This window comes from Nasonia vitripennis, chromosome 4, assembly GCF_009193385.2.
Source record: "Nasonia vitripennis strain AsymCx chromosome 4, Nvit_psr_1.1, whole genome shotgun sequence".
NCBI lineage: Eukaryota > Metazoa > Arthropoda > Insecta > Hymenoptera > Pteromalidae > Nasonia > Nasonia vitripennis.
In genome coordinates, this window is record NC_045760.1 from 22,497,384 (window position 1) to 22,521,682 (window position 24,299).

Below are 24,299 nucleotides of genomic sequence, written 5' to 3' on the forward strand. Positions count from 1 at the left end.
CAGGTTCCGGAAAATTGTTTATATCCTCCTCTACTTACATACGATATTGAATACTGATCGCGAGGTCGAGTATAACTTCCCGAGTAGAAATTGACTTTACGGCGTCGGTTTGGACCGGATTCGATGCCTTAAGTTCGCTGCCAGGGCCTGATTCGGCAACCTGATCATGTCCAAATACGACTTGTAACCTGGTAAAGGTCCGGGCCGGATAAGGTGCCGGAAGTCAAGATATTTTCAGCGTGCAAAACCGGCACGGATCCGGCCCAGATAAAGTGTACCTGAAGTAAAATCCACAGCAAGCATGCAGCGACTATCTGGGCCGGAACAGGGCCGGAAGAATTATTAGCCAGTGCATGCATTCGTTACAGAGATCTTAATAGAAAAAAAAGTAAATCGTAATATTAAATAAGAAGTTTTTTTATTATAAAAATACAATTCGGACGTTTATGACTCATTTTCAGCTTGTCTAGCTCTTTTGAAGCGATGACCCTCCCAATCCCCTGCATTATTAATAACAGCGCCAATAACTACTAATAAGGCATTCTCTTCTATCATTTTCTTGGAAGCGAAGGCATGTTTCATTGATTCTATAATACGAATAAAAATGTACATTGTTAAATTCTTAAATTTTATTATAAAACAAAATGATTTATCGTGAATGATCTTACCGTAGAAGCATTTATAAAAATTGGTGTCCTTAAAAATATCTTTTTTAACTTTACTTTTTTTTGGGCTGTAAATGAAATCATTGACTCTCTTCCGAAAAATCTTTTAAACAGCGATTTACAGATTTTTAATTCCGGCACTGTTGTATTGATATTGCAGATAAAGAACTTTTTCTAAAAAAATATTTAAAAATCGAATGCTAACAATAAATTACTTATAAAACATACTCTAATAATGTGCAAAGAATGACTGACCATATCATTGTATAAGTCTCATATGATTTTTTCATCAAAAGCTTTCCGCTCTTCTACGGATTTTGTTGGCAAACTCAATTGATATTTTTGCATTATGACTTCCAAAGTCATAATGCTCTCATCTTCTCCAAAACTTCTCTTATCACAAGTATATGTTTTTATATCATCAACATCCGTTGAAGTAAAAAGAGTTTGGCATCTACTTTTGAAATTTCGTCTTTTACATTCCTATTGAATTGAGATGTGAGTTCTACAAAATTAAAAAGGGATTATAAACAGCATTAATGATTCGAGCAGGAATTTTGTTTGCATTCGTATGCATATATTACCTTTAGAATGTTTTTTTACTTCATCCTTGAAATCTTTAAAAAAAATAATAACATTAGAATTTCAATGTATAATTACAAATACAGACTAAAGGGAAGTTTTTAAAGGAATACAAAAATTACCGTTCAATAAATTGTGAAGATATGCTTTAATTTCTGTAAGAGTAAAAACAGTTTTCAATTTCTTATAATTCAAAATAATAAAAAAAAAATCTATGTTACCTGACAAGTAAGATTATGTGGGCAAAATCGCCAAACATTTGTGCGCAGCATATTTCTTCTCAGTAAATAAACATAGAATATAATACATACAATTCTCAATTTCTGATGTGAGCGTTCTGACTTCACTGTTAGGTTGTTTAAAAGGTACTGTTTCTTTTACGATGACTTCTTCAGTGCTTGTTTCCATGTTATTATTTTCAGCATCCCGTAGAAGCTCTTGAAGATTGTTTTGTTCATTATTGACATTGGACTCGGGTCTACTTAAGGTAGAAAGATGCTTAATCAATTTTTCGCTTTCAAAGGATGATTGATGTTGTTGATGTTTAACAGCATCTTCATACGTAACTGTGAAATATCAAAACAAATATAGAATCAAATATGAAATAAAATATAGAAAATATTGAGATATTTACCGTAACCATTCATAACTGCGCATGACATGGGTTCCCATGTCTCTGGTGGTGTTGCATTTACCATTGATACCATGCCGTTTATCAAATCTAAATCATCGCTGCTATGTGGTGGCTCCAAATAATGGACGTATGTCTCATTATTCTCATGCAATGTAACGAAATTGATGGGAACAATCACAATGTCGTTTAACATTAAGGGATATCTTTCATCAGTAATTTTGACCGTAGCAAAGTTGATTTCTTTCTTGGAAGACATCTGAAAATCAAATAAAATGCAATACAACTTTATCATGTGTCAATTGAAAAACTGACTAAGAAAATGCATCTTTTCTCTTTATAAAGTAGTTACAAGATTGTGGTATAAATTTGGAACATAACCACAAACAATATACATGCATTTAACAGTATAATATTTTGAACTATTTCATAGTAATAAATACAATAATGAAGACTTTTTATGAGATTCAGGAATATTAAATTACTGTTGAAAATAACGTGTAAATAAATGAGATTCTTTCTTTAAAGTCGTCCTTGCAGTTTGCCATGCGAAATCCCCTTTTCACTGACACCTGAAACTATTCAGAACAAAGGAATAATTTTTCCGGATTATCAGAGAAATTCGAAATAAGCGCAAAGTTGTGGGATCGTTGTAAGCGCATAAAGTTGCGCGCGCATCTATGAGAAGAAGTTACGGCGCGAGTCCGGCCCAGATTCACCAGATTTGTATCAATGTTCATTTTTTATTTGTGCAATTATTATCAGTATAATGTTGTTATGTTATAGTGAAAAATAAAACATTATTGTATGTATTTTCAGAATTTTTATTTATTTAAGAGTTTAATCCATGAATAAGAGGCATTACATACAAACATGGCTTGTTGTCTGCCAACTCATAAATGGATAATAAATAAATAAATAGTATATTGTGTACCAAGGGCGTAAAGTGGGCTTTTTTAGGCCGAGTGTAGATTTTGCAGTACGAGTCAAGGCGAGTTAGCCCGAGCCGAAGGCGAGGGCGTTTACGAGCCGCAAACGAGTACTGCAAAATCCACGAGGCCAAAAAGCCCACTTAGCCCTTGGTGCACACCATATTTTATGTAACGCGCGGACGTATTTTCGCGTTTTTTCGTACGTGTTAAGAGGGACTGATGTGACTATTTTTTGACACGGCAACCGTGCTCTTGTCTTGTTCAAACATTATATAAAATAAATAAATAATGCAAATTTATCAAAATCAACTTTTTTTTACAATTACAAAAAAAATTTTGCGGGCAATAAAGGCCATTATTGCCCGCTGTTTGAATATGCGGGCAATAAAGGTTTTTATTGCCTACTAAAATAACTTTTTTGCCCGCTGGTCAAAAAAGTGTCACTTTAGTCCATATTAATAGGTACTAAAAACGCGAAAATCGTTCGCGTGTTACATAAACCATTTTACATTCAATATCACTTAATGATATGTTTATGCTCTCACTATAAGTTTATTTGACTTGATAAATATTAAATTTTGATGACTCAATTGGGTAATCCAACGCAGCTTTTATAATTTTTATTGTTTTTCCACAGATGCAAAGTTTGTTTATATCTTCACATTCGTTACTAGTTTTGTTTAAATACATGCTAGAAATTTCAATGATTCGCTTGTTTTTTAGAAGTACCACATTGTTAGGAGCTTTGGTGGTTAACTTGCACTCATAAAACATTATCCGTTGAACTGTAAATTTATCTTTATGGTTTATCGGATGCTTTTTTTTATTTTGCCAAGTTTGTTTTCAAATGGGAAAGCCGTGATATCACTTAAACAACATTTTAGATTGTTCACATCATTTGTGACATGTATGAGACTGTGCATGTTAAGAATAAGTGACTCCATACATTTCTGTAGACAATTTTACAAATTCATGTAAATATCTTTGAGCTTCATTCTTATAAATGATATAACTTTTTTTGCAATTTAATATACGGCTAGCTATACAGAGAAGTAAAAAGTGTTTGTGCATCTTATCAGATAAAATACCATTCATAACTACCATTCCACAGTACAAAAGAAAGAACCGATATTCAGTTGCTTTCAATTTATCTATCTCACCTAGAGAACGAGTAGTTCTTTGAAATTCACTTGGCACTTGCGATGAGAGATTTAACATTCTTTGAGAAATTCTTAGGATATTGTGTCTACTTAATTTTGTCTCCTTATTCTTTATCCAAAACTCATTTAAAATTTTCTTCATAACTCCTAAGCAACCCAAATGCATGAAATCCAAAACAAATGTCTTGATCATGTCAATATGTGGGGTGATACGTGTTAGTGGAGAGACATCATGGTGGTTCTTGTTGTAATATTATCAATAGGGAAGACAGTTCTCTTATTGATCTTGTGACCAGAAAAACAGCATCGCTCGCAGGCATAGAAACTAGTGTATCCTTTTATGCATTTCAAAAAGGCACGAGCAGGGGTATCGCATATAAAACACATCTCATTGATTTTAAAATGTCTCACTGATGTCAATTCCATCTCTTAATAATAAGTTCAATTCTTCCACAAATTCATCCAAGTATTTTTTCACACACTTTGGCTTTCCTTTGCCACTGTGTACTGCAATCAAAAACGATTCATAAAACTTTGTGGCCATATACACTTTCCCCAATATTGGCCAAAATTCTACAGTACTAGAGTGGAATAGAGGTAAGCCATCAACGCTGAATTGCAAATTCAGTTCTAATTCTTGATGATATTCAACTTTGACAGTTTGTCGAAGCTGACTATAAAAGTTCTGATTCGTTGGATGGATCTTCTGTATTAAATTTTTTTACTTCATATATTTTCTTGATAGGTATTTTGAGCAATGTTTTTGATGATATGGGTAGTTCTGGATGATGAGGGTGAAGTGTTTTCAGGAGAGCATCTAAGTAACTGTATGGGATAGGAAACTCATGGAACCATTTTCTCAAACTTGATACGATTGTTGAGTTTTCATCAGAGTTATTAGGATGTGTATTACTTGAGTGACTATTTTCTTAGCAATATCTATATTTCATTCCGACTTTTTCAAAGCTGGTGTAATATCCAGGTCCTCGTGCACATCACTTACTGCTACACTCGTTTCATTTGTATACACCTTCTGCTGCTGCAGTTTATAAATAATTTATAAATACTTTATAATAATAGGTTACCATTATAACAGTAAAACTATGAATTATACTCAACTGTTTTTGGTTTCTTTGCCTCAGTTATAACCTCATCATTATCAGCATTAGCATTACTGTCTTCCACCAAACTCATTTTTCTTATTTTTTGTTTTAATCGATAGTTTCTTACTCTGATTTTGCGTAAACGCACCGAATTTTCGCTCATTTTTATCACTTATTATTAAATAATAACAGATATTATATGTCTGACTCAGAGGTTACAAACAAACAGTTATTACGGGCCTATTCCGGCTCTATTACGGCGCTAATTTTGGTCTTGTATCAAATACGGGACCCGGAGCTGGGCCGGAACTTTACCATGTTACACGACGGATCGGGTGCCTGAAGTTAATCCAAGTAAGGCCCGGACAATTAAGTCCGGCACGCCGTATTCGATTTCTACTCGGGTTATTATATCATTTATAGCACACTAACCTCAAAATGCCAACTTCATTGTCGATTTTGAGATTGTTGTGCTATAAAATATCACTGTTGTGTCATAATATACTATTTTATAGATAATATACATGAATAAATTTGAGGGTACGTTTTTTTTTTCTCCGTGTAGACCTCGTCATCGGCCACCCCATACACCGAGTAAAAATTAAATCAATATAATTATCGTTCAAAAATGTACATTTAAATAAATATTGGGTTGGGGAAAAAATAATTTCGGTTCTTTCTAATAGATGACGCTAAAGTTGTATATCTATAGTAATGCTTATTTAATGAAGCCACACTATAGCATGTTTAGAAGTTTAAGGTCTATAGTATATTCTAGAGTACAAAGTAGTGTCATCCGTTTACTGATTCAAAAATTATTGCGCTTTGACAATGGAGATTCCAGAAGGCCATTTTCGTCACATTTTGCTTTTCTACTTCCGAAAAGGGAAAACATCAAGGAGATTTTTCGTGTAAACCGTAAAATATGAGTTTAAATATTTTCTACAGATTTAGTTTGATTTTATTTCGTTACTCCGTGCGTTAATCATTTCTCATTTTCTATGAATATTTACAGAAAAATAAAGAAACACGCAGCGGAAAAAGTATAAGCTATGGTCAGTTTTTTTACTAGTGTAGTTTCTCCTTAGATCCGGCACGTACGCGCCCGTAAATAGCGAACGATTCCGCCTACTGAAATCTTTGGTACTTATTGTGTTGCGGGTTATCTCGTGCTTTTTCTGTCTCTGTACGAGCTGACGACAAGCTTTACCTTTCTCTCGATCGGCTCTGAGCGATGATAAATGCTTCTTTCTTCGTCGTTAAGCTCCCGTGATTTGTGATCTGAAAGATGGGTCAAGGGTACATGTTCGTTGCAGTGCATTTTTTAAATATAAAATTTTTATATTAAAACAAAATGTTGCTATTCTTTATTTGAAAATTGTTAGTAATTCTTTTTACACGATTTTTTACAAGTTTAAAGAAAATAAAAATTTTCTATTCAAGCTTTCATTTTTTGTTAAGTTATGAATAAGTGAGCGTATAGTGCATCATTATATTTATGTTACATGTTATCTTTAAAGATAGTACATTATACATGGATAAGATTTTACAAAAAAATATCTCTGGTGGAAATACAAAAAAGTTTTTCAATAGGAATTGGCCATTTTCACTATACTACTAGGCAGGAACTCAACATTTTTTCTACCCATATTTATTTTACAATAATGAAACGTTTTTTAACAGTTGTCAACCATTAGTTATAAGATTAGTGCATTTCTGAGCATTTCCTAGTGAGGATCGCATGGATTCGATATGATATAATCGAGAAATTGTTCATGAACAGGCTAGTTCTAGAGTATAAAAATTCTAGAATAAATGTGTTTGTTAAAAAATTCAAAGAACAAAAATATCGCACATATTTTTGTACGCAGTGTCCGCAAGAAAATCGTGAGATTGATTTCTCAATGTCTTTGAATTTACTATGTATCATAATTGCTATGAAATTGATTCAATTATTTTGCGGTTATGTTTATCCTACCTTTAAGCTCAAGAACTGGTGGAAATAGTATATTACGATACGTGTGACCTAAGTAGCCGATTATTGCACGGCGTGTATTAGCGCCCGAGCGCAGCGAGCCGTGCACTGATGGGCTGCTTAGTTCACGAGTATCGTATACAATTTTATAGCACAGCTGCTTAAATCTGCCAAGTCACGCCTATCCGTGATCTAAGCAGTCCATGCATAATGCATTATTGTACTGCAAGTGCGATATTCACGGTGCAATAATGGACTACTTAGATCACAGATAGACTGACTTAAACGCAGATTTAAGCCACACTGTGCTATAAAAGCGTTTCACAATGAGCTAATTTATTGCTATTTTTGCTGGGCTATTTTTACTTCCGAGGCCATTTATTAAAGTTTGGATTTCCACTAGGGATGTTAAATATACATTTAATTATGTACAGATAAAATAGATGAAATCGTCAAATAGAGAAAAGAGAGAACATTGCCTTTTTCTGCGATAAATACTTGATGGGGTATTCAGTACAGCATATGGTTATTTAAGAGAACTCCTGAAAAATAAAATTAGAATCTGTCATAAATTTGTCACTCTTTAATGGGTTATTTGCCAATGCGTACTGATAGCGAACCTTCCCCACCGTGAGTTTTTCGCTTTGCAGAATATGCGCTGCATTCTATGAATCTTTGTTAGGTAGCTGAATGATGAAAATGTTAGAACTCTACTAGTTTTTATACAATTTTATATTTAGTGGGAATGAATAATAGATAGTCATGATTTTAACTTATAAAATATGATTATAATAAAGATACGTAATTAATCAACTATTGATATGTAGGTTATATAATTATATTATGTCAAACATTACACTATCATAGACAAAATATTATATTTGGTATGACAAATTAAAGTTTTCCGCAAAAGTACACTCCTGGTTAGATGTTAATATTTATTAATTAAAAAGCAAGTGTATAGTAAATGCGAATAAATATAACGAGAGAATTTTCGTGCATGAAATCATAAGATTTGTTGAATTTAAATATAATAATTAATTTTTACGATATATACATTGCGTAATCTAATGTGTGGTATACATTATGCAATTAAAGAAAAAATAGCTAGTGTTCTTTTAAAAGCAAACTCACTATATTTGGTTTTGATAAATTTAATTTTAAAATCTCAGGTATTAAAATATGAATCTTGTTATTGGAAATACGACGTAATAATGTATGATTAATCAGTAAAATTTTCGTTGCATATTTTCTAGGTAGAAAACATAGCTGTTAATATAAAATAGTTATGGTGATAAACATTATAATGAATTCGTTAAAAAAAGTTGGTTTACTGTAATTTTTTATGGAATACATTTTCTTTAGGTAACACTATGCACAATGTATTTCATGCATTAAAAGACATGATTTCATATTAAACTTTCTTATTTTCTACAGTTATTATTACATCTTGCAAGTACAAAAATAACTTTAACGTCGTTTATTTTACAAATGATATATCTAAATTATTAACATTTGAAATCGGAACATAAGGCACGCCAATCTCATTGATTCAATGTGAATAACTAACTCTATTTTATATTAGTTTGTTTTTGAAAATCATAGTCAATAGATTAATTTATTATATTCACGATACTCGTGATCTAAGTGTAACACGATCTGCACGGAATACCACGCAAAGTACCAGCAAACGAAGAGCAAATATTAGTTTACAATTTGAATCTCAAAATTAATTTCGAAGAATATCTTTCGGCTTTTCAGGTACACCAAATTAAAGCTACTTCTCTTGTATAAAAAAAAATTAATATAAAAATTGATTATTTCTTCATATACAAATGACGTCTGGTGCACCGCGAGGTCTTTTTTAGAGTCCACTGCACTATCTCAATGCCAGGACCGCGGTGCTCTTTCAAGTGAAGTTTCTCCTCGGCCTGGCGTAAATGATGCGTTCGCCATCCGGGGGCGAGCGGAGCATCGTAGCGACACCGCCAGTCGCCGATGCCACCCCAGCAAGCATTGCTTTGCCCTTACCGTGGAGAAAAGACGTAGTTCCGTCACCGCCACTGCTTGGTAAAGTGCCGATCGAGCCAAGCGATCGCGGAGGCTGCGGACGCTCCTGTATCACAGTCTCCGTTATATTATTGAGGTTTTCAGCTTCCGAGAATGTGCGCCGATGAACTGTCGAGTAGATGGCTGTACTACTATTGAATGCGTTGTTACTGCATAATAAAATAAAAAAAAAATGAAGATAATAAAAGCTTACACGAAATGCATAATTAAACATTTAAAAATCTATTGCATTGAAATACTATACTATTCGTGTATATCTCTCGTGTATATATATCTACTATTCGTGATTAAACTATTGCCCTATGAGTTTTTTATTTTATGCTAATAAATTTAATAATGTTCTAGTTTTTAACTTAATATGCCAATCACGCAAGTATAATGAAGTGCATGCGTTTTACCTGTGCCTCTGTTTCTGATCTAGCATCATCGTTTGGAATCGCCTATCGCACTGCAGGCCTGCGCTTCCACCACTATTTGGCTCCGGTTGATAAATCGATTCGAGATTCGTAAAGGAGTGGAATCGGTGTCGTTTGTGCGAGAGTTGTGAGCTATGCGGGTTGTTGCTGTTGCTGCCGTTGCCATTGTTATTGTTACCAGATCTGAGGTCGTGGCCATGACGAGAGCGACGTTGCTGCTGCTGCTGATGCTGGAGAGACTTCAAGGAGTCCTCGTAGCCGCTGAAATAACCGAGAGATTGAATTTCCCGAGTCAGTGGACTGCCTGCCGCTTTATATATAAGAGCCTGAATGTGTTTTTGCGAGCCTTTTCTACGGGTGTATTACTTTCACTTAGCAGTGCTTTTTATCCACCTTTGTTTCGGTATTTTTTCGTCTCGTTTTAGTAGAAACAGTTTGGGAAATTCAATTTCAGTAAGCTTATCTTTTTTAGCCGTTCGGATCCAGCCTTAATATATTTATCTTCATCTTCTTAAAACGTGAATTCTCTGAATCTATTTGAAGTACTATGATACGTTAAAAATACAATTATGAAGACTCAAGACTTTTCTCCATCCAGTCATTTGAACAGTTCAGTAACTCTAAAAATGGCACTTCTGTTAAACATTTACAAAATTAATGTATGTAACATCTCCGTCAAGTTAGCAGACGGCAATACGTTATCTCTAAAATACATACAGAATTACTATTAATAAAAAAATAAAGAAACCGTGCAGGAAAAGAAACAGTTCGAAAAAATGAAGTATGAATAAAGCACAAGCAAGCATGACAACAGGAGCCCAAAAAAAAGAATCGTCCTTGAAGACTAGTTTCTTCTTTTCTCGGTTAAAGCGGAGTGGCGAGTTACTTTTGTGAGTTCCGGTAAAAGACTGACTTGCTACTTTCGCCACTGGAGGGACTGGAAGAGTTACTGCAGTGGCAGGGACGCAGGCCCCCTGCAACGATGCCCGAATCCTGGCCGCTCGAGTGTAGCGACGTTGCTGAAGTCTCCAGGCCTGCAGTAGTACGTCGTACACCACGCTTCCCACCGCCGTTGCCTGCGGTACTCGTATTGCTGCAGCTGAAAGGAAAAGACGGAAATTAGATGACTGCTTTTATTAGCCAACACGGTTTGGTAGAAAATGAAGTCCACCTTTTGGATTTTAGAAAGCGTTCTATGCTTGGAGACTACAAAATTCAAAAGGATCGAAATGTTTGAGCGTTCTTGAACATTTGTTTCGCAAAAAAATAAAAAATACTAGGAAATTTCTGAATATTTGTTACGTTCCTCATGTATTGTATTATTTTGTTATAAGTAGAAACTATTGTCATACTGCTTTTTTAATCTAAAAGAGTGAATAATCTCTCTTATAAACTTTTTTCAAAGTTCGCAAAGAGTCGCTAATTTCTTCTCTTAAAGAAGTGATTTTTTACTCTTTCAGACTTGGATAGTGTGTGTGTCTTTATTCGGTAAAAATGATAATCATCATCTCGCAAATTAACGTTGTAAAACAATGATGACAAGCACAATAATCCGTGAACATATAAAGGCAGAGATGACTCATGCTGATTCTGAGGCAGTTTATAACGTTGTGGACACCTTCGGTAAAGTAGCTCATAATTACCTGTGAAAACGGACGCAATTAGGCTCGTGTTCGCAGAAGCTGTGTTGGCGCATCTCTCCGGAGAAGGAAGCAGCTGGATCGTAATGGTGGAGTCCACCCACGTACGAGGGAAACAGCGAAGGCTTCCGCAGCGTGCTGCCCGCGCCGGGCTCCGCCAAAGCGAAGCCAACCGGTGCTCCCATGTGAAACACGCTCGAGCCATACCGTTGACGCCTGGATAGAAAATAAATTTGATTTATCTTCCTCTTTATCGCTCATTATAAATTATAATAATTCCTTATGCTCGTGTTTATTGTTTCGTTGGGGTTTCGACTTTCATAGATAAATTGTTTGAATAAAAATCCTTTCTTTTATAAAGTTAAGGATCATAGTTATGGATAGTATGTGTCTTTAATTTGGCGAGTTGTGCATTATTGAACGAACAGTTGAAACAAAGTATTGGTGATTTTTTTAATGTATGAAACAATATACTTACACCAAGTTTGATCTTACTTAATAGTAGAAGTTCGTCATTTATTGCTTAAATGGTTGGAAAGGTATACTGTATATATTTTGAAAATAAGTAAATTAAACAAGTCTTTAATTCAAACATGCGTGTTTATTATAAAGCACAAAAAAATCGAGCATTTTCAAAGTTTCTATTTTACCATGAAATCATCGAACACTTTTTGAAACGAAAATAAAAAAAATTCATTCTGGAAAGCATACTTATTGAACAATCTTACTATTTAATGCTTAATTCCCAACATAGAGATCATAGTTATCAAGTTCAAACCCTAAGCAAGTCGTTCATCACAAGAAACAGTTATTACTGACGAAAATCGCCATTTGCTGGTCAACTTGAAATCGAAACTTTTTTTAATGAAATCTATAGTAGTAAAAGAATAATTAATGTTTACTTAAGCTAAGTGATTAATCTTGTAAAGATAAGTAGTAAGTTCTAAGTAAGCTCTGTTTCTTTCAAATAGTAGTCTGTTCCTGTTTCTATTATGAACTCTATATTATTTAAAATTTCTTTTGGATAATACAAAAAAATCGGTTCAGTTAGTGTATCCATAACATAGAAAGGTATCCGTTTTTATAAATCTAGAAATGTCAGACTTGAGGTGAAATTTTATATCTAAGTGAGCATGTTTTGAATCCCGCCGTTAGAATAATTTATTCTGATGAATAGGCGCGCATCACTCTGGAACATTTAACATTCGCACAAGTGCGGGTCAACAGTGCTATTAACCTCTTGCTCCGTTGCTCGCTAAGCTCCGTCCATGCATGAATATATATGTTATCGATAACGTTATCCTAATCCAAACGATCAGCGGTATTTTCCTCGCCTCCGCCTCTCCGCACTTCCGCCTCGGCGTTAAAGCGCGGCTCTCTACACACTCGACTACGCTGTCGAATTGCCTGCAATTTGTCGTATATGCGGTCCGCATAAAGGCATAGAGCACGGCGCGGGGACACGAGCATTCGAGGGTCTTTACTCTCATACATACATTCGCCACTGCCGCTGACACTCAAAGTTCAAGGCCGGTCCGACAAACTCAGCGCGCTCGTGTAAAAAGCACTGTATAGCACAACCCCCTCTCTCTCTCTCTCTCGCTCTCTCTCTCTCCTCCCCCCTTTCTCATTGTCGATGCTCAACTGCTGCCAGTCCTCGGGGCTCTTCTTCATGGACGTGTGGTCGCTGCGGAATAGCTCAAAATCAATCGATCACTTTGGATTTACCACTTGAATTATCCGCTCTGCGAGCTTGAGAAATCGGGTGAGAGCGCGAGAAATTGTTCATGCGCAGAAATTTTAAGAGATGTTATTTTTGGTTTAGCGTTGAATTTTTCAGTTTTGAGTCGAAGAAAAATATTTCTTCGCTGAGTTAAATTCGTGACGAGAGTCATAGGTAGAACGGCAACTAAGCTTCACCTGTTTTTTGCGTCTGCAAGGAATGAAGGCAAATGTTTAGTCAGGCAATGTTGAGAGAAAATAATGGACTTGAAGTAAATAGAGTATATAGCACGTTACAAGTTATTGACAAATTCGAGGAAAACGAATAAAAATTCATTTTGGAACACTTATATTATAAACAAATCAACATGAACATATCGCAGAAGAAATAAGAAAATCAAATAACAAATTATCTGCGTGATGAAATTCGGTTTATGTTTCCCGAAACGGTTCAAGTAAAAAGAGCAGAGAATATCGTGAATTTCCTTTTTTTTTGCTTCAAGACTAATAATCTATAATAATAACCTCTTTGTCCACTACTTCCTTTTTTTATAACTCTACCTCTTCACCTCTCGCCCCTCGTCGACAGTTTTCCGCTCTTCAGCGAATAGCCCGTGACGAAGACGTCTGCACCGCGACGGTATAGCGAACATTTTTGATTCGGCTCCCGCCCACCCGCCCATCAGTGGTGACCGTTCGCATTCACTTTGACTCCCCCAGCCACGTCGCGGCGGAAGAGGAAGAAGAGAGAACTTTGCCAACGGCGGCGCGCCCACCCGAGCTTTTTCGCTTTCCATTACACGCGAAACGGCGGCTCTGTTGATCTTGCGATCACGCCGTAACCGTCCGCCGAATCTCGGACTTTTTTTCGTTCAGCTTAGAACGGATGGACCGACGTGTACGTGAATGACTTGAGAATATGCTGGAAAAAATTGGCAAGTTCCAGGGTTTGGGATTCGATTATATCGCTTGGTGATTTATCGCGTGATCTGCTACTTGGAATTCTCCAATAAATATTTTATTAAACTAAACGAGCTTGCTCAATGTATTTATATAAGTCTCATCTAAAATCTTTTTGGAAAAGTTTTTTAGTCGTTATACTTGGCAATATCCATATGCAAAATATCCGGAAAACAGTTATTATTCTAAGAATCGTGGAAAAATCGAAGAAGAAAATGCTCGATTAATTAACTACTATTACGCGTTAAATAGTTGTACCGACTGATTGAGAATCTGCATCAGACAATTAATTAGCACAAGCTAAGAAGTAGTTTATACTGTTTATTAAAATTCAATTAACTTGTTTCATGACAAATTTTCTCTTTAAACTACAATCATAAAATTACTCCTTGATATTAAACGGCGAGAGAATATATTATAACAAGAAAATAGTACGTGTTATCATAGAGTATCTAATTTAGAATCATTATTTTCCTTACTCTAATATGAATGGATATAATTAGTGAATTAGTAGAGATTAAATGGAATTTGAAGCAATTGATGAAAATTAGTCGAACTCTGGCAGTCTGTTAATCATAAAAAGGATGATTCTCCTCGGAAGTCGTACACTGCGCGAGGAACAACACTGATGTTACTGTTAGCCCTACAAATTAAATGCAAGGAATTAGTCGCTATTGTTGGTTAAAGTCTTACGGTGCGTGTATAGGTTTCCCAAGTGATTAAAAGAAGATAAAAGGTTAATTAAAAATGGAAATTCATCATATCTATTTCGTTTAAAAAACTTCTCTGGTTCTGTTTTTTCAATCGAATCATTTCAATAGTCTATAATTAGAAATCAATATTTTTTGGGATCAAATATATAAAATAGCATACGTCAATAAACCGTCAATGCAAATGTACAAGTGTCCCGTAAAATAATTGAGCATTAAAATAGCTTTACGAATTGTCGGAACACTTGTTTCATTTCTCTTGGCGCACAACCACACCCAGGAATTTCAATTTCTAACGAATTATTCTATCGGCGTTGAAAGCTAGAGCATGTAAAAGAGAACCCGTCTAGACGTAAAAAAAGAAAGGGAGACGAGTAGTGACAACGGATAGCCGAAAAGCACCTGAAGAAAAAAAAAAGAAAAAAACGGTGCTTGATGAGTTTGCGAAGGAACAGAGTGTATCGCCGGTGCGCTAATGTAGGTGGGCTATACATTATGTACGGCTGTATGAGTGGGTTGGGTATAACAATTGGGGTGGGAGCTATTTGCCTACCGTTTATTTCGTCGAACGCACGTGACGCAGAGAGCTGTGACGAGGGCGCCGACGAAGACGACGCAACCCAGAACGACTACTGCCACTTCCAATGTCGATAGAAGATAGTGCTGGCTCGACTTGCGCTGCTTGCTGCCCGCTATGTCCAGTAGCTTGTAGCGCTCCAGTTCGCGCTTAATTTCCGACTTTTTGCTCTGGAAAACGCTAAAAGTATGGCATGAATAAGATTTTATTATTATTTTAGCGCTTCAAACAATGTTATTTGCTCGTGAGCTCAAGATATTGTCGCTTTTTTGAAATTTCGATTTGGTTTGTTTGTTGAACAGTTTAATTAAAAATACATATTTTAACCTTGTTCCATGCTTCTGTGCATATTCAAACAGCGCTTCCATTATTTCAAGTTTAAAATGAATAAATTTCAGATTTTTGCTAACCAAGCATTTTTACAAATTGCAAGATTCGCATTTGGTACATGAAGTGCAATGAATAAAGCTGAACATAAGTTTGGAACGATGAGGGGTGCAGGGATGTAGGTGCAATGTATATACTGTGCATCTGCCGCACCAAGAGGGTTCAAAGAATTGTCAGCGGGACCTTGTAACAGTTTCAAAATGAAAGTATGGCTTGTAACATTAAATTTCATTAAATTTTCTCAATTACTTACTTTTGGAGGGTATCCGTGTCTATCATGACATTCAGGTTCGGGTCTACAGCATACAAGTACATGTCGCTCCTGTTCGCATTCAAAACGAAATTTCTAAAGAATGATCATTGCCACAGTAACGCTACGTTATAAAGTTCAAAACTTACGAAGAAATATCAATAAGATTCTTTTCTGTGTGCGGCTCGACTTTTCTAACTCGTACATCTAATCCGGTAACGTTTTGTAGCGCACTAAAAGAAATAAACTGATTTTTGAGACGGTCGATAAATTATGAATAACGAGTAGTCAACAAAACTTGTCATACCTAGTGATATTTTCAATCTCCGGCTCGATTTCTCCTGGTTTTTTCCCCATTATCATAACTAGCTGCTTATTGTCATCGAGAACGTAAACCTAAAATACAAACGACATGTTTGAAATGTAGATTGCAACGTGATGTATACATGGGAAAAAAGCGAAAGGGTCGGGATATTCATCTAGCCAAGCCATTTAGCGAGGGAGTAAATTAACTCTACAACCATTTCGCCGAGCGGCAGATATATTTAACATGGTTTTCGCAACGGGAGCGAAAGAAATCAGAGGCGCGCAAGTGGCCATTACGCGTGATAAACGGGAAATTAAACGGGCCGCGAAGGAAACGGAATCTCGATCTCAGGGTCTTTGTCGCCGTCAGAGTTCGCAGCTGTGCGCGAGTAGCGCTACACTTACAAAGACGTTGGCGATGCTGCTGCGCCCGTCTTCGGCGCCGGCCCTGTCGGTAGCCTTGACATCAAAGCCAAAGACTCTGCCGGCATCCCTGGCGAAGTTGCCCGCTGCCTGCACTTGACCACTCACTGGGTCAATGGCGAATTTAGGCGAGTCCTGCTCTCGGCCCCCGAGTATCTGATAGCGCACTTGGCCGTTTGCGCCCTCGTCCGGATCTTCTGCCTGTGTGTGATGCGATTGAAAATTTGATAGATATCTTTTGGCTCGGCTCGCTTTCGATGAAAGCAAAAGGAATGAAGTTTCAATGGAGCACTGCGCCATATACATATTATGTGCGATGCTCGATGAAACTTAAGCATCGTTGATGTATTTGAGCTATAATTCATCTTCGATGAGGAAGGTATCGCTGTTTGTCATGAGCAAACAGGGATAAAAATTATACTTTTGTGTTTGGTATACGTCTCGCAAAATAACGTAGTCTTGCGGGAGGAATACAAAGATCAGTAAAGGCATTTTTGTAAAACATGCACGATTTTCGCATTTTTTGACCTAAAATTAGGAAAAAAAGTTGTCGTTTTCCGACCAGCGGGCGAAAAAATGCAGCAAAACTCCCACTCGTGTAGAATCAACTTTTGCGCACTTGTATCGAAATATACTATTGCGCTCGCTACTCAATTCATTATTGGCAAATATTCTAAACTCGCGTGAAATTCAACAAGTGCAGTTTGAAACGCGAAAATCAGTACACCAAGGGCTAAGCGGGCTTCTTGGCCTCGTGTGGTTGCAGTACTCGCCTGCGACTCGTAAACGCCTTCGCCTTCGGCTCAAGCTAACTCGCCTTGACTCGTACTGCACTGCAAACTCCACACTCGGCCTAAAAAAGCCCGCTTTACGGCGTTGGTACACAATATACTATTGTATTGACAAATTTAAATAACTATTAAAAAAAATCATCACATCGTTATTTAAAATAATTATGCTCTCATATTTTATAAACGTTGAGAAAATAGATGGAAGAAATAAAATTTATGACACACGAGTACATTTTTTTTTTGCATAGAAAAAAATCGCTACGAATTCGACGATTCATAATTGTAAATATCCGTATGCTTACCTCTACTTTGATTACGTTATAGCCATAATAAGCCGAAGTGGGGAGCACCGCCAGAATGGGCCTGCCATTCGTCTTGAATCTAGGCGCGTTATCATTCACATCCTTCACCTTGAGGATTATCTTCGCCTCGTTGGGCCCTAATCCGTTTAGTCTCTTGCCCACTACCGGGTAAATCATGACCGGCATGCCTCTGGAAGTCTTGACTTTGTCCACTCTGACCTTTAGTTCGTAGCGATCCCTGACTTCTCGATCCGGGCTTGTTAGCAAAAACAGTGAGCCATTCTTTGGATCGAGAGAGAAGTGTTCTCGCCCGTCGCCCTCGTCCAAAATGATGCTATATCGGATCTGCTCGTCTTTGTTGTTATCAGATACATTTAGATCTAGAATCCTCATCGGTACGGGAGAATTTTCTTCCACCTCGACCTCATAGTAGCGGTGCTGAAAAACTGGACGTTTTGGTTCATCTGGCCCTTCATCTACGTCAAGGATTCGCACTATTAGTAAGGCGGTGGAAGTCAGACTTGGTGATCCCAGATCGCTCGCAACGATTGTCAAGTTATGAACGTTCTGAAATAGTATATTTGCAAGACTTGATAAATATTTTATTTCAAATACGAATAAACTTTAGGAAATTACAATCTAATGCGTCATTTACCTGGGTTTCGTAGTCGAGATTTCCAACGGTGGTCACAAGTCCTTCCTTATTGTCGATAGAGAAGTACTGCATCTGCCCCCTAACGTGCGGTATGTCAAAGAGAATAACTCCATTTCCATTTCCAGCAAAGTCAGAGTCGTTGGCATGAATTTTGGTAACAATCGTTCCTACTTGACTATTCTCCGGTACCGAGGCGTAATAGATAGGCACCAGTACCTGCTTCGAATCCTTTCTATAAACATCAACCAAATTGCTCGGCAGTCTTCCCATCTCTTGAAAGCCATAGAATCTCGGAGGATTGTCGTTTACGTCTTGCACGTGTATCTCAATGTCCACGCTGGAAGACATTTTAATTTTGCCACCGTCTTTTGCAATGACTTTGAAGTTGTACAAGTCGCGCGTTTCTCTGTCAAGATTTCCGCCGAGAGAAAATGTCCCCTGGTACCTAAGCATCAAGCGTAAAATCCACGTATTAAAAAACATCTCACGAGAACAGTCAACAACTATAGAAAATTTAATGATATTTGTAAAATATGAATATTTCAATACCTAGATACTTCAAACTTGACACTGTTATCCAAATTCGTAGGTACAAGCTCGTAAGTGATATTAGCATTGTCCCCAAAATCTGCATCAGTGGCCTCGAACCTGCCCATCTCAAACCTCTTGAAATTTCCTTCGGGTACATCAAATAAGTACCATGACTGTTTGAACACCGGCGCGTGATCGTTGACATCGAAGGCATGCACGCGTATGGTAACATTATCCATTAGTCCGCCATGATCTCTGGCAGCGATTTCAAGCACGATATCAGTTTCAGCAGGTAAAGCTCCGGCAACCGAAATCTCGCCGGACCTCGAGTCCATGACGAAGTAGCGCTTGACAACTGAGCTAGACTTGGTTTTGCTATCGAAGGAGGTTCGTCCACCGATTTCCGACAAAATGTTGTAAGTGATCTCAGCATTTTTACCATCGTCGGGATCACGAGCTACCAGTCGAATTATCGGTATTCCGATCGTGACGTTTTCCGGAACGTAGAGAAGCGGGGAACGGTAGTCGCTATTGGTCACGGAAGTGAGCTGCGTTGGTGCTGGATCTTTATCAGTTTTGTCTTTGGAAACGCGAATGCCCTGGTCTGGCAAAATAACCATCTGCACGAAACTTGGTGGATTGTCATTTTCGTCATCCACATGGATTGTCAGCGATACATTTGACGATTTTTTCTCTGTTAAAAGCATGATTCATAAATTTAATTAAAATGCGTATCAATCTGATCGTATATCATATAAAAGAAGTTTTCTTAAGAGATGAAAGCAACGTGGTTGCAGTTAAAATTACTTTCCACAATAATGGAGATCCTATAGAATGAAAGACAAATATACGTGAGATGAAAGTCTCATTTACAAATAAAGTATTTTTTCCTATTTTTAAAACGGAAACTTGAACATGTGTTGACAGTGAGAAAGCGATAGCCATGAAGATGTTCACTCACTTCTTTCACCGGCGACAATTTGGAGATTGTAGAGAGGCTTTTCTTCGCGATCAAGTAATTCCGTGGCGTTACCGATGAAAAAGACCCGTCCTGTGTTTCGATCGATCCGGAATAAATCGCTGCCCTCGCCCCTGAGAGTAAACATAAAACTGGAATCTTCGTCTGGGTCTCGAGCTGATACGTGATTCGTCATAATCACCTCCGTGCCCGTCTGACTATTTTCCGAGATGCGTCCTTCGTAAGCACTCGCCGAGAATATAGGAGCGTTATCATCTTCGTCGTCGACAATTATCATAACCTAGATTTCATGAATCAATTTAAAATAATTCTCACTTTTTTAAGGTTTTGACCAATTGACAAATATGATTTGGATTACGAGTTCGCATTCAAGATCTTAGATCCTTTGAACGCAAACAAATGTAAACTCCAAAAATTATCTTTCCTTATTTTTGTCAAAGCCAGATTAAATTGTGTACTTTCCGTTAATTTATTAAACAACTACATTGCAAATCAATTTTGCCGGTATGTCCTAATCGGTAAGCAAAGTTAGAAAATTAACAAAATTACATTCGAAGCACTTCAATAATTCAAGCAAAGTTATATCCCACAGGAAGAGAAAAAATTCATCGAAAAAACGCGGCACTCAATTCATAAAGCTAAAGGCATACGGGACTTTCCAAAACGAAAATACCCGAACTTACTTGAAAGACGCCGACGCCACGGGGGCTTTCGGCAATAGCGGTGAGACTGTAATTCTGGCGCTTCTCTCTGTTTAAGCCTGTGGGCGTGTATAGTACCCCGGTGTCGGTTATGGCGATTTCAGCCACATCCTGCTGGTTGGCGATGAGGAAGTGTACGTTCTTAAGGCTGTCGCTGGCGTTAGCCGGCACCACGTGTCCGATAAACGCGCCTGCGGCATTTTCCCTCACGTGGAACACCAGCGGCGCCTTCGTCGTGCCCCTGAAACGCATGTGATATCTCGTGATTAACGGCACCACGCTCGTCAATGGGAAAGATGAGCTTTCGCCGCCGGAATGATAACGCGCCGTTATTAATTATTTGGGTGACAAATGAATTTTTAGTTTTTCCGAGAAATAAGGGAGCGGGGGAGGAAACTTATTGGGGAAAAATGTCCAGCATTAATTGTTCGATATAATATTCCGTGGCGATGAGAGATTGATGCGTAGAAAAAGTTGAATTAAGGACGAAGATGAATTGATGCAATTTTCAGAATGTTTTTCCTGAGAGGGTCGCTAACGTATTTTTACGTTGGCGTTACTATCTCTGAGTTTTATAGTTAAAACTGAAATCGCTCGTTCCTTACATATTGTTACAATTTCCTAATTAGTACTATTACGAACGATTAGTGTACAATCCTTAAAGAAATTAAATTAAGTTGCACTCAAGAAATGATCGTACATTTAAGAACGCGTTCGGAATAATATAATGTTTATTAGATTAAAAGAAAAATATAATCTTTTTTAAAACGAAATATATTGAATTTGAATTAATGACAGACATTGCGTCTACCCAGTGTTGAGGATGTGAAAATTCATCTATTTGTATTCTACAAAAATGAATAATAGTGAGATTTAAAAACACTAATATCTTGATACCCATATCTAAGTATATTAAGACGTTTATACGTTCAAAATTTGTATACAATTTATGAAATTTGTGTAATATCGATGAACTTGAGCGGTCCGTTTGAGTTCGTTCACATGTAAATTTAAGGGGACACAACACCTTTAAATCCTGAAAAAAAGAATTATGAGTAAAAATGACAAAATTAGAGTGAATCATTTGAAATTTTTTTTAGTGATATTTATTATAAATACCTTTAACTTTACCGTGCCTTAATTATCCCTGCTGGTCCATTGTGGCACTCAGTGCAATATTTTGTGAATTTTTTCACTGTCGGTAGATTCTAAGTGAACAAATGGTTCTTTTGGGCTCAAATTCAAGGAGGATACTTTGTACACCTGTAGTTTTGGTATGATTGCAGAGATTTTGATTTGAATGTTTAGAAAATGTTTCATACACAAAAAGGTGGCATAATAAACGAAAAAAAAAGAAAAAATTTAGTATTTTCATCGCTAAACCATTTCTTGTTCTATTGCACCGAGTACCACAATGGGCCAGCAGGGATAATTAAGGTTTTAGCACGGTAAAGTTAAAGGTATTCATACTGAATATCACTAAAATAAAATTTCAAATGATTCACTTTAATTTTGTCATATTTACTCAAATTTTTTTTTCAGGATTTAAAGGTGTTGTGTCATCTTAAAAGGACCCTTCGTTTATTCAATAGTTTTGAACTTTAATCACTTTCCAGTTCCCTCATAGGTGCAATCAACTCGTTATCGTGGAACTTGCTCTATAACATTTGTATCACTCCTTTTGCAAAGGATAGCGTAAATGCGCAGGGCTGCGATCGACCGCGTAGCTCTGCGCGCAATTTTGCGTTCGACGACTCTCCGCCAATGCGCTGTGAAAGAGCAGCGTGCGAGTTAAACTCCTCCCTATGCGCTGTGAACTCACTCGGCTCTGCTTGATCCACAATATAAAGCGTCTCTATCGCAGAGTGTCATAATGATCCGGTCATTACGCTTGTTGTCTCGAAGACAATCAGCTGTGTTTTTTCACTTACTTGGCGAAAATGCCGCTTTCGTCGTTCGGGTCGACCACGTGTATGGAAACGTTGGTCACAAGGCTCAGACTCTTCTCGTTCGTAACGACCGCTTCGAAGTCGTAAGACGATTGTTTGTAACGCTCGATCTCGTCCACCACAGTTATTGTACCCGAGCGTTCCTCCACAGCAAACGGTACTGTTAATGTGCGTAAAGGCAGAAACAACTTTGTTTACTACTATGCTCATTGAGATGTAGTATAAGGTATTAAGTTTTTTTACACAGTCTAGTTGCGAAAGTATATTAGTGTAGAAATACATACAATTGCGAAATGCACAATTATTTTCTTTTATCTTATATAACAGTTTAATGAAAAATTAAGTGTGAACAGACTATTTGTAGAAGGCGTAAAGTGCCATTTCACGCGCACTGACAAAAACGCATATTTTTATGGCGCTCAAGAGTAGTCTTCGTTATTTGCCTTGAAGAGTAGCATGTTTCACGACTCAAACTAAAATTGCTCTTTGCATGTTAATGTTATTCATAAATGTCACACATTGTTTAAACAGACAGCCCCGAAACCGCTAGTGTAGTGAAAACTGCAAAGAGCAACGATCAGTAGTAGTGGTCGTGTTTAATACGCCCATACATTTTTGGATCCTTTTTGAGATAGTAATCGAAATTTTTGTTACCCGAATTCGGAAAGTATAAACAAAATAACGTGCCAAATTTTAACAAAATGATACCCGAGTTTTACAGAAATACGTTATACATTCACATTTACTGATTTCTGCGGTTTTATGACTCAAAAATATGGAAATCGTGGATAAAAAAATGATAATAATAATAAATGAATGGCTTTTCCGAACTCGAAAGTTCATGGCTTCAAAGGTTGAATTTTAGCGTTCGAAAGTTTCCAGGGTAGGCTCATCACACCTACGGCTTTTTCAAACTGAATGTCGTGAGTAAGATTTTCATTGAAACCGAGAAAACGGATTACGGTCATGGGATCCGAACTCACGACCCCTCGAGCGTGAGGTACGTGATTTACCACGGAGCGTCACTCTTCAGAAATCGCGAATGCGTTAAAAAATGATGTTTGATATAGTGCAAAAAATGATTTTCTATTTTTATGATTGACGGTCTCGCCTGTTTCTGATGCAGACTTAAAATTTATGTGTTTTAAATCATTCTCTAAAAGAAAGAAGGACAAATTTAAAAAATATAAAAACAGGAATAGCGGCAAAGTAGTCATATTTGTAATTAGAAACATTAAAATCATTCTGAGTAATTTGCATTCCAGAATATTTACATCTGGAGTCCTCTTGGCACAACTGATCAGTTCTCTCTTTCTCTCTCTCTCTCTCTCTCTCTCTCTCTCTCTCTCTCTTTCTCTCATCATAACTCACCTCCCTCATGGTAGCTGTGCAGAAGATCGTAGACCACCTCATTTCCATTAACAGCCTCGTTCACTCTGATTTGACCAACGCTGGTGCCAACCGGTACGTTGGCTCCGACCCAGAACTCATACGGTGCCCCTATGAAGTCAGGAGCCTTCGATCCTTGGCCTTGAATAGGAAAAAGCAGAGTGCAATTAAAACAATTGGAGAAAGCGAACAAGAAATACGGTGGACGGATTAATTTTAGTAAAGAGGACTTGGGATTTGATTTAAAAAATGTTCTTTACTATCTTGAGTAATGCTTGTTGATAATGTTTTTGCTTTTGAAAGTACCGACAACTTAGGAAAAAAATTGTAAAAAGTTTAATTAGATCAAAGAATAAAGTAATAACCCGTGATGCACGCAAGTAACAACACTTTCTAAATCTTTCAAATTATAATTTATTAGTTTCGTATCGAATAAATAACAGCTTTGCTAAACTAATCACCTAGCACTTGTTGCATAATACTTTTTACAAGT

At 37.0% G+C, this 24,299-nt stretch overlaps 1 protein-coding gene and 1 long non-coding RNA gene across 6 annotated transcripts in view; one reads left to right on the forward strand and one right to left on the reverse strand.

Annotated features, from left to right (window-relative positions):
• Positions 1 to 24,299, forward strand: part of LOC116738579 — a 189,409-nt gene that overhangs the window by 104,126 nt on the left and 60,984 nt on the right. The window lies entirely within an intron of this gene.
• LOC100115568 (cadherin-89D) overlaps positions 6,419 to 24,299 on the reverse strand; it is a 71,325-nt gene continuing 53,444 nt past the window's right edge. For 2 of the 5 annotated variants that reach the window (XM_031928701.2, XM_008219756.4), the window contains 16 exons: positions 23,789 to 23,947; positions 22,400 to 22,577; positions 20,451 to 20,709; positions 19,750 to 20,047; positions 18,807 to 19,482; positions 18,258 to 18,702; positions 17,603 to 18,169; positions 16,492 to 16,710; positions 16,088 to 16,176; positions 15,930 to 16,013; positions 15,784 to 15,852; positions 15,120 to 15,323; positions 11,178 to 11,390; positions 10,421 to 10,633; positions 9,517 to 9,795; positions 8,374 to 9,267 (listed from right to left, as the gene is read on the reverse strand). In XM_031928701.2, coding sequence (XP_031784561.1) covers positions 8,958 to 9,267; positions 9,517 to 9,795; positions 10,421 to 10,633; positions 11,178 to 11,390; positions 15,120 to 15,323; positions 15,784 to 15,852; positions 15,930 to 16,013; positions 16,088 to 16,176; positions 16,492 to 16,710; positions 17,603 to 18,169; positions 18,258 to 18,702; positions 18,807 to 19,482; positions 19,750 to 20,047; positions 20,451 to 20,709; positions 22,400 to 22,577; positions 23,789 to 23,947 — 4,262 coding nt within the window. In that variant the 3' untranslated portion in view covers positions 8,374 to 8,957. Of the gene's footprint in view, positions 9,268 to 9,516; positions 9,796 to 10,420; positions 10,634 to 11,177; positions 11,391 to 14,164; positions 14,500 to 15,119; positions 15,324 to 15,783; positions 15,853 to 15,929; positions 16,014 to 16,087; positions 16,177 to 16,491; positions 16,711 to 17,602; positions 18,170 to 18,257; positions 18,703 to 18,806; positions 19,483 to 19,749; positions 20,048 to 20,450; positions 20,710 to 22,399; positions 22,578 to 23,788; positions 23,948 to 24,299 lie in introns of those variants that run through there. The other 3 variants (XM_008219763.4, XM_008219753.4, XM_008219769.3) reach the window with 3 other exon arrangements.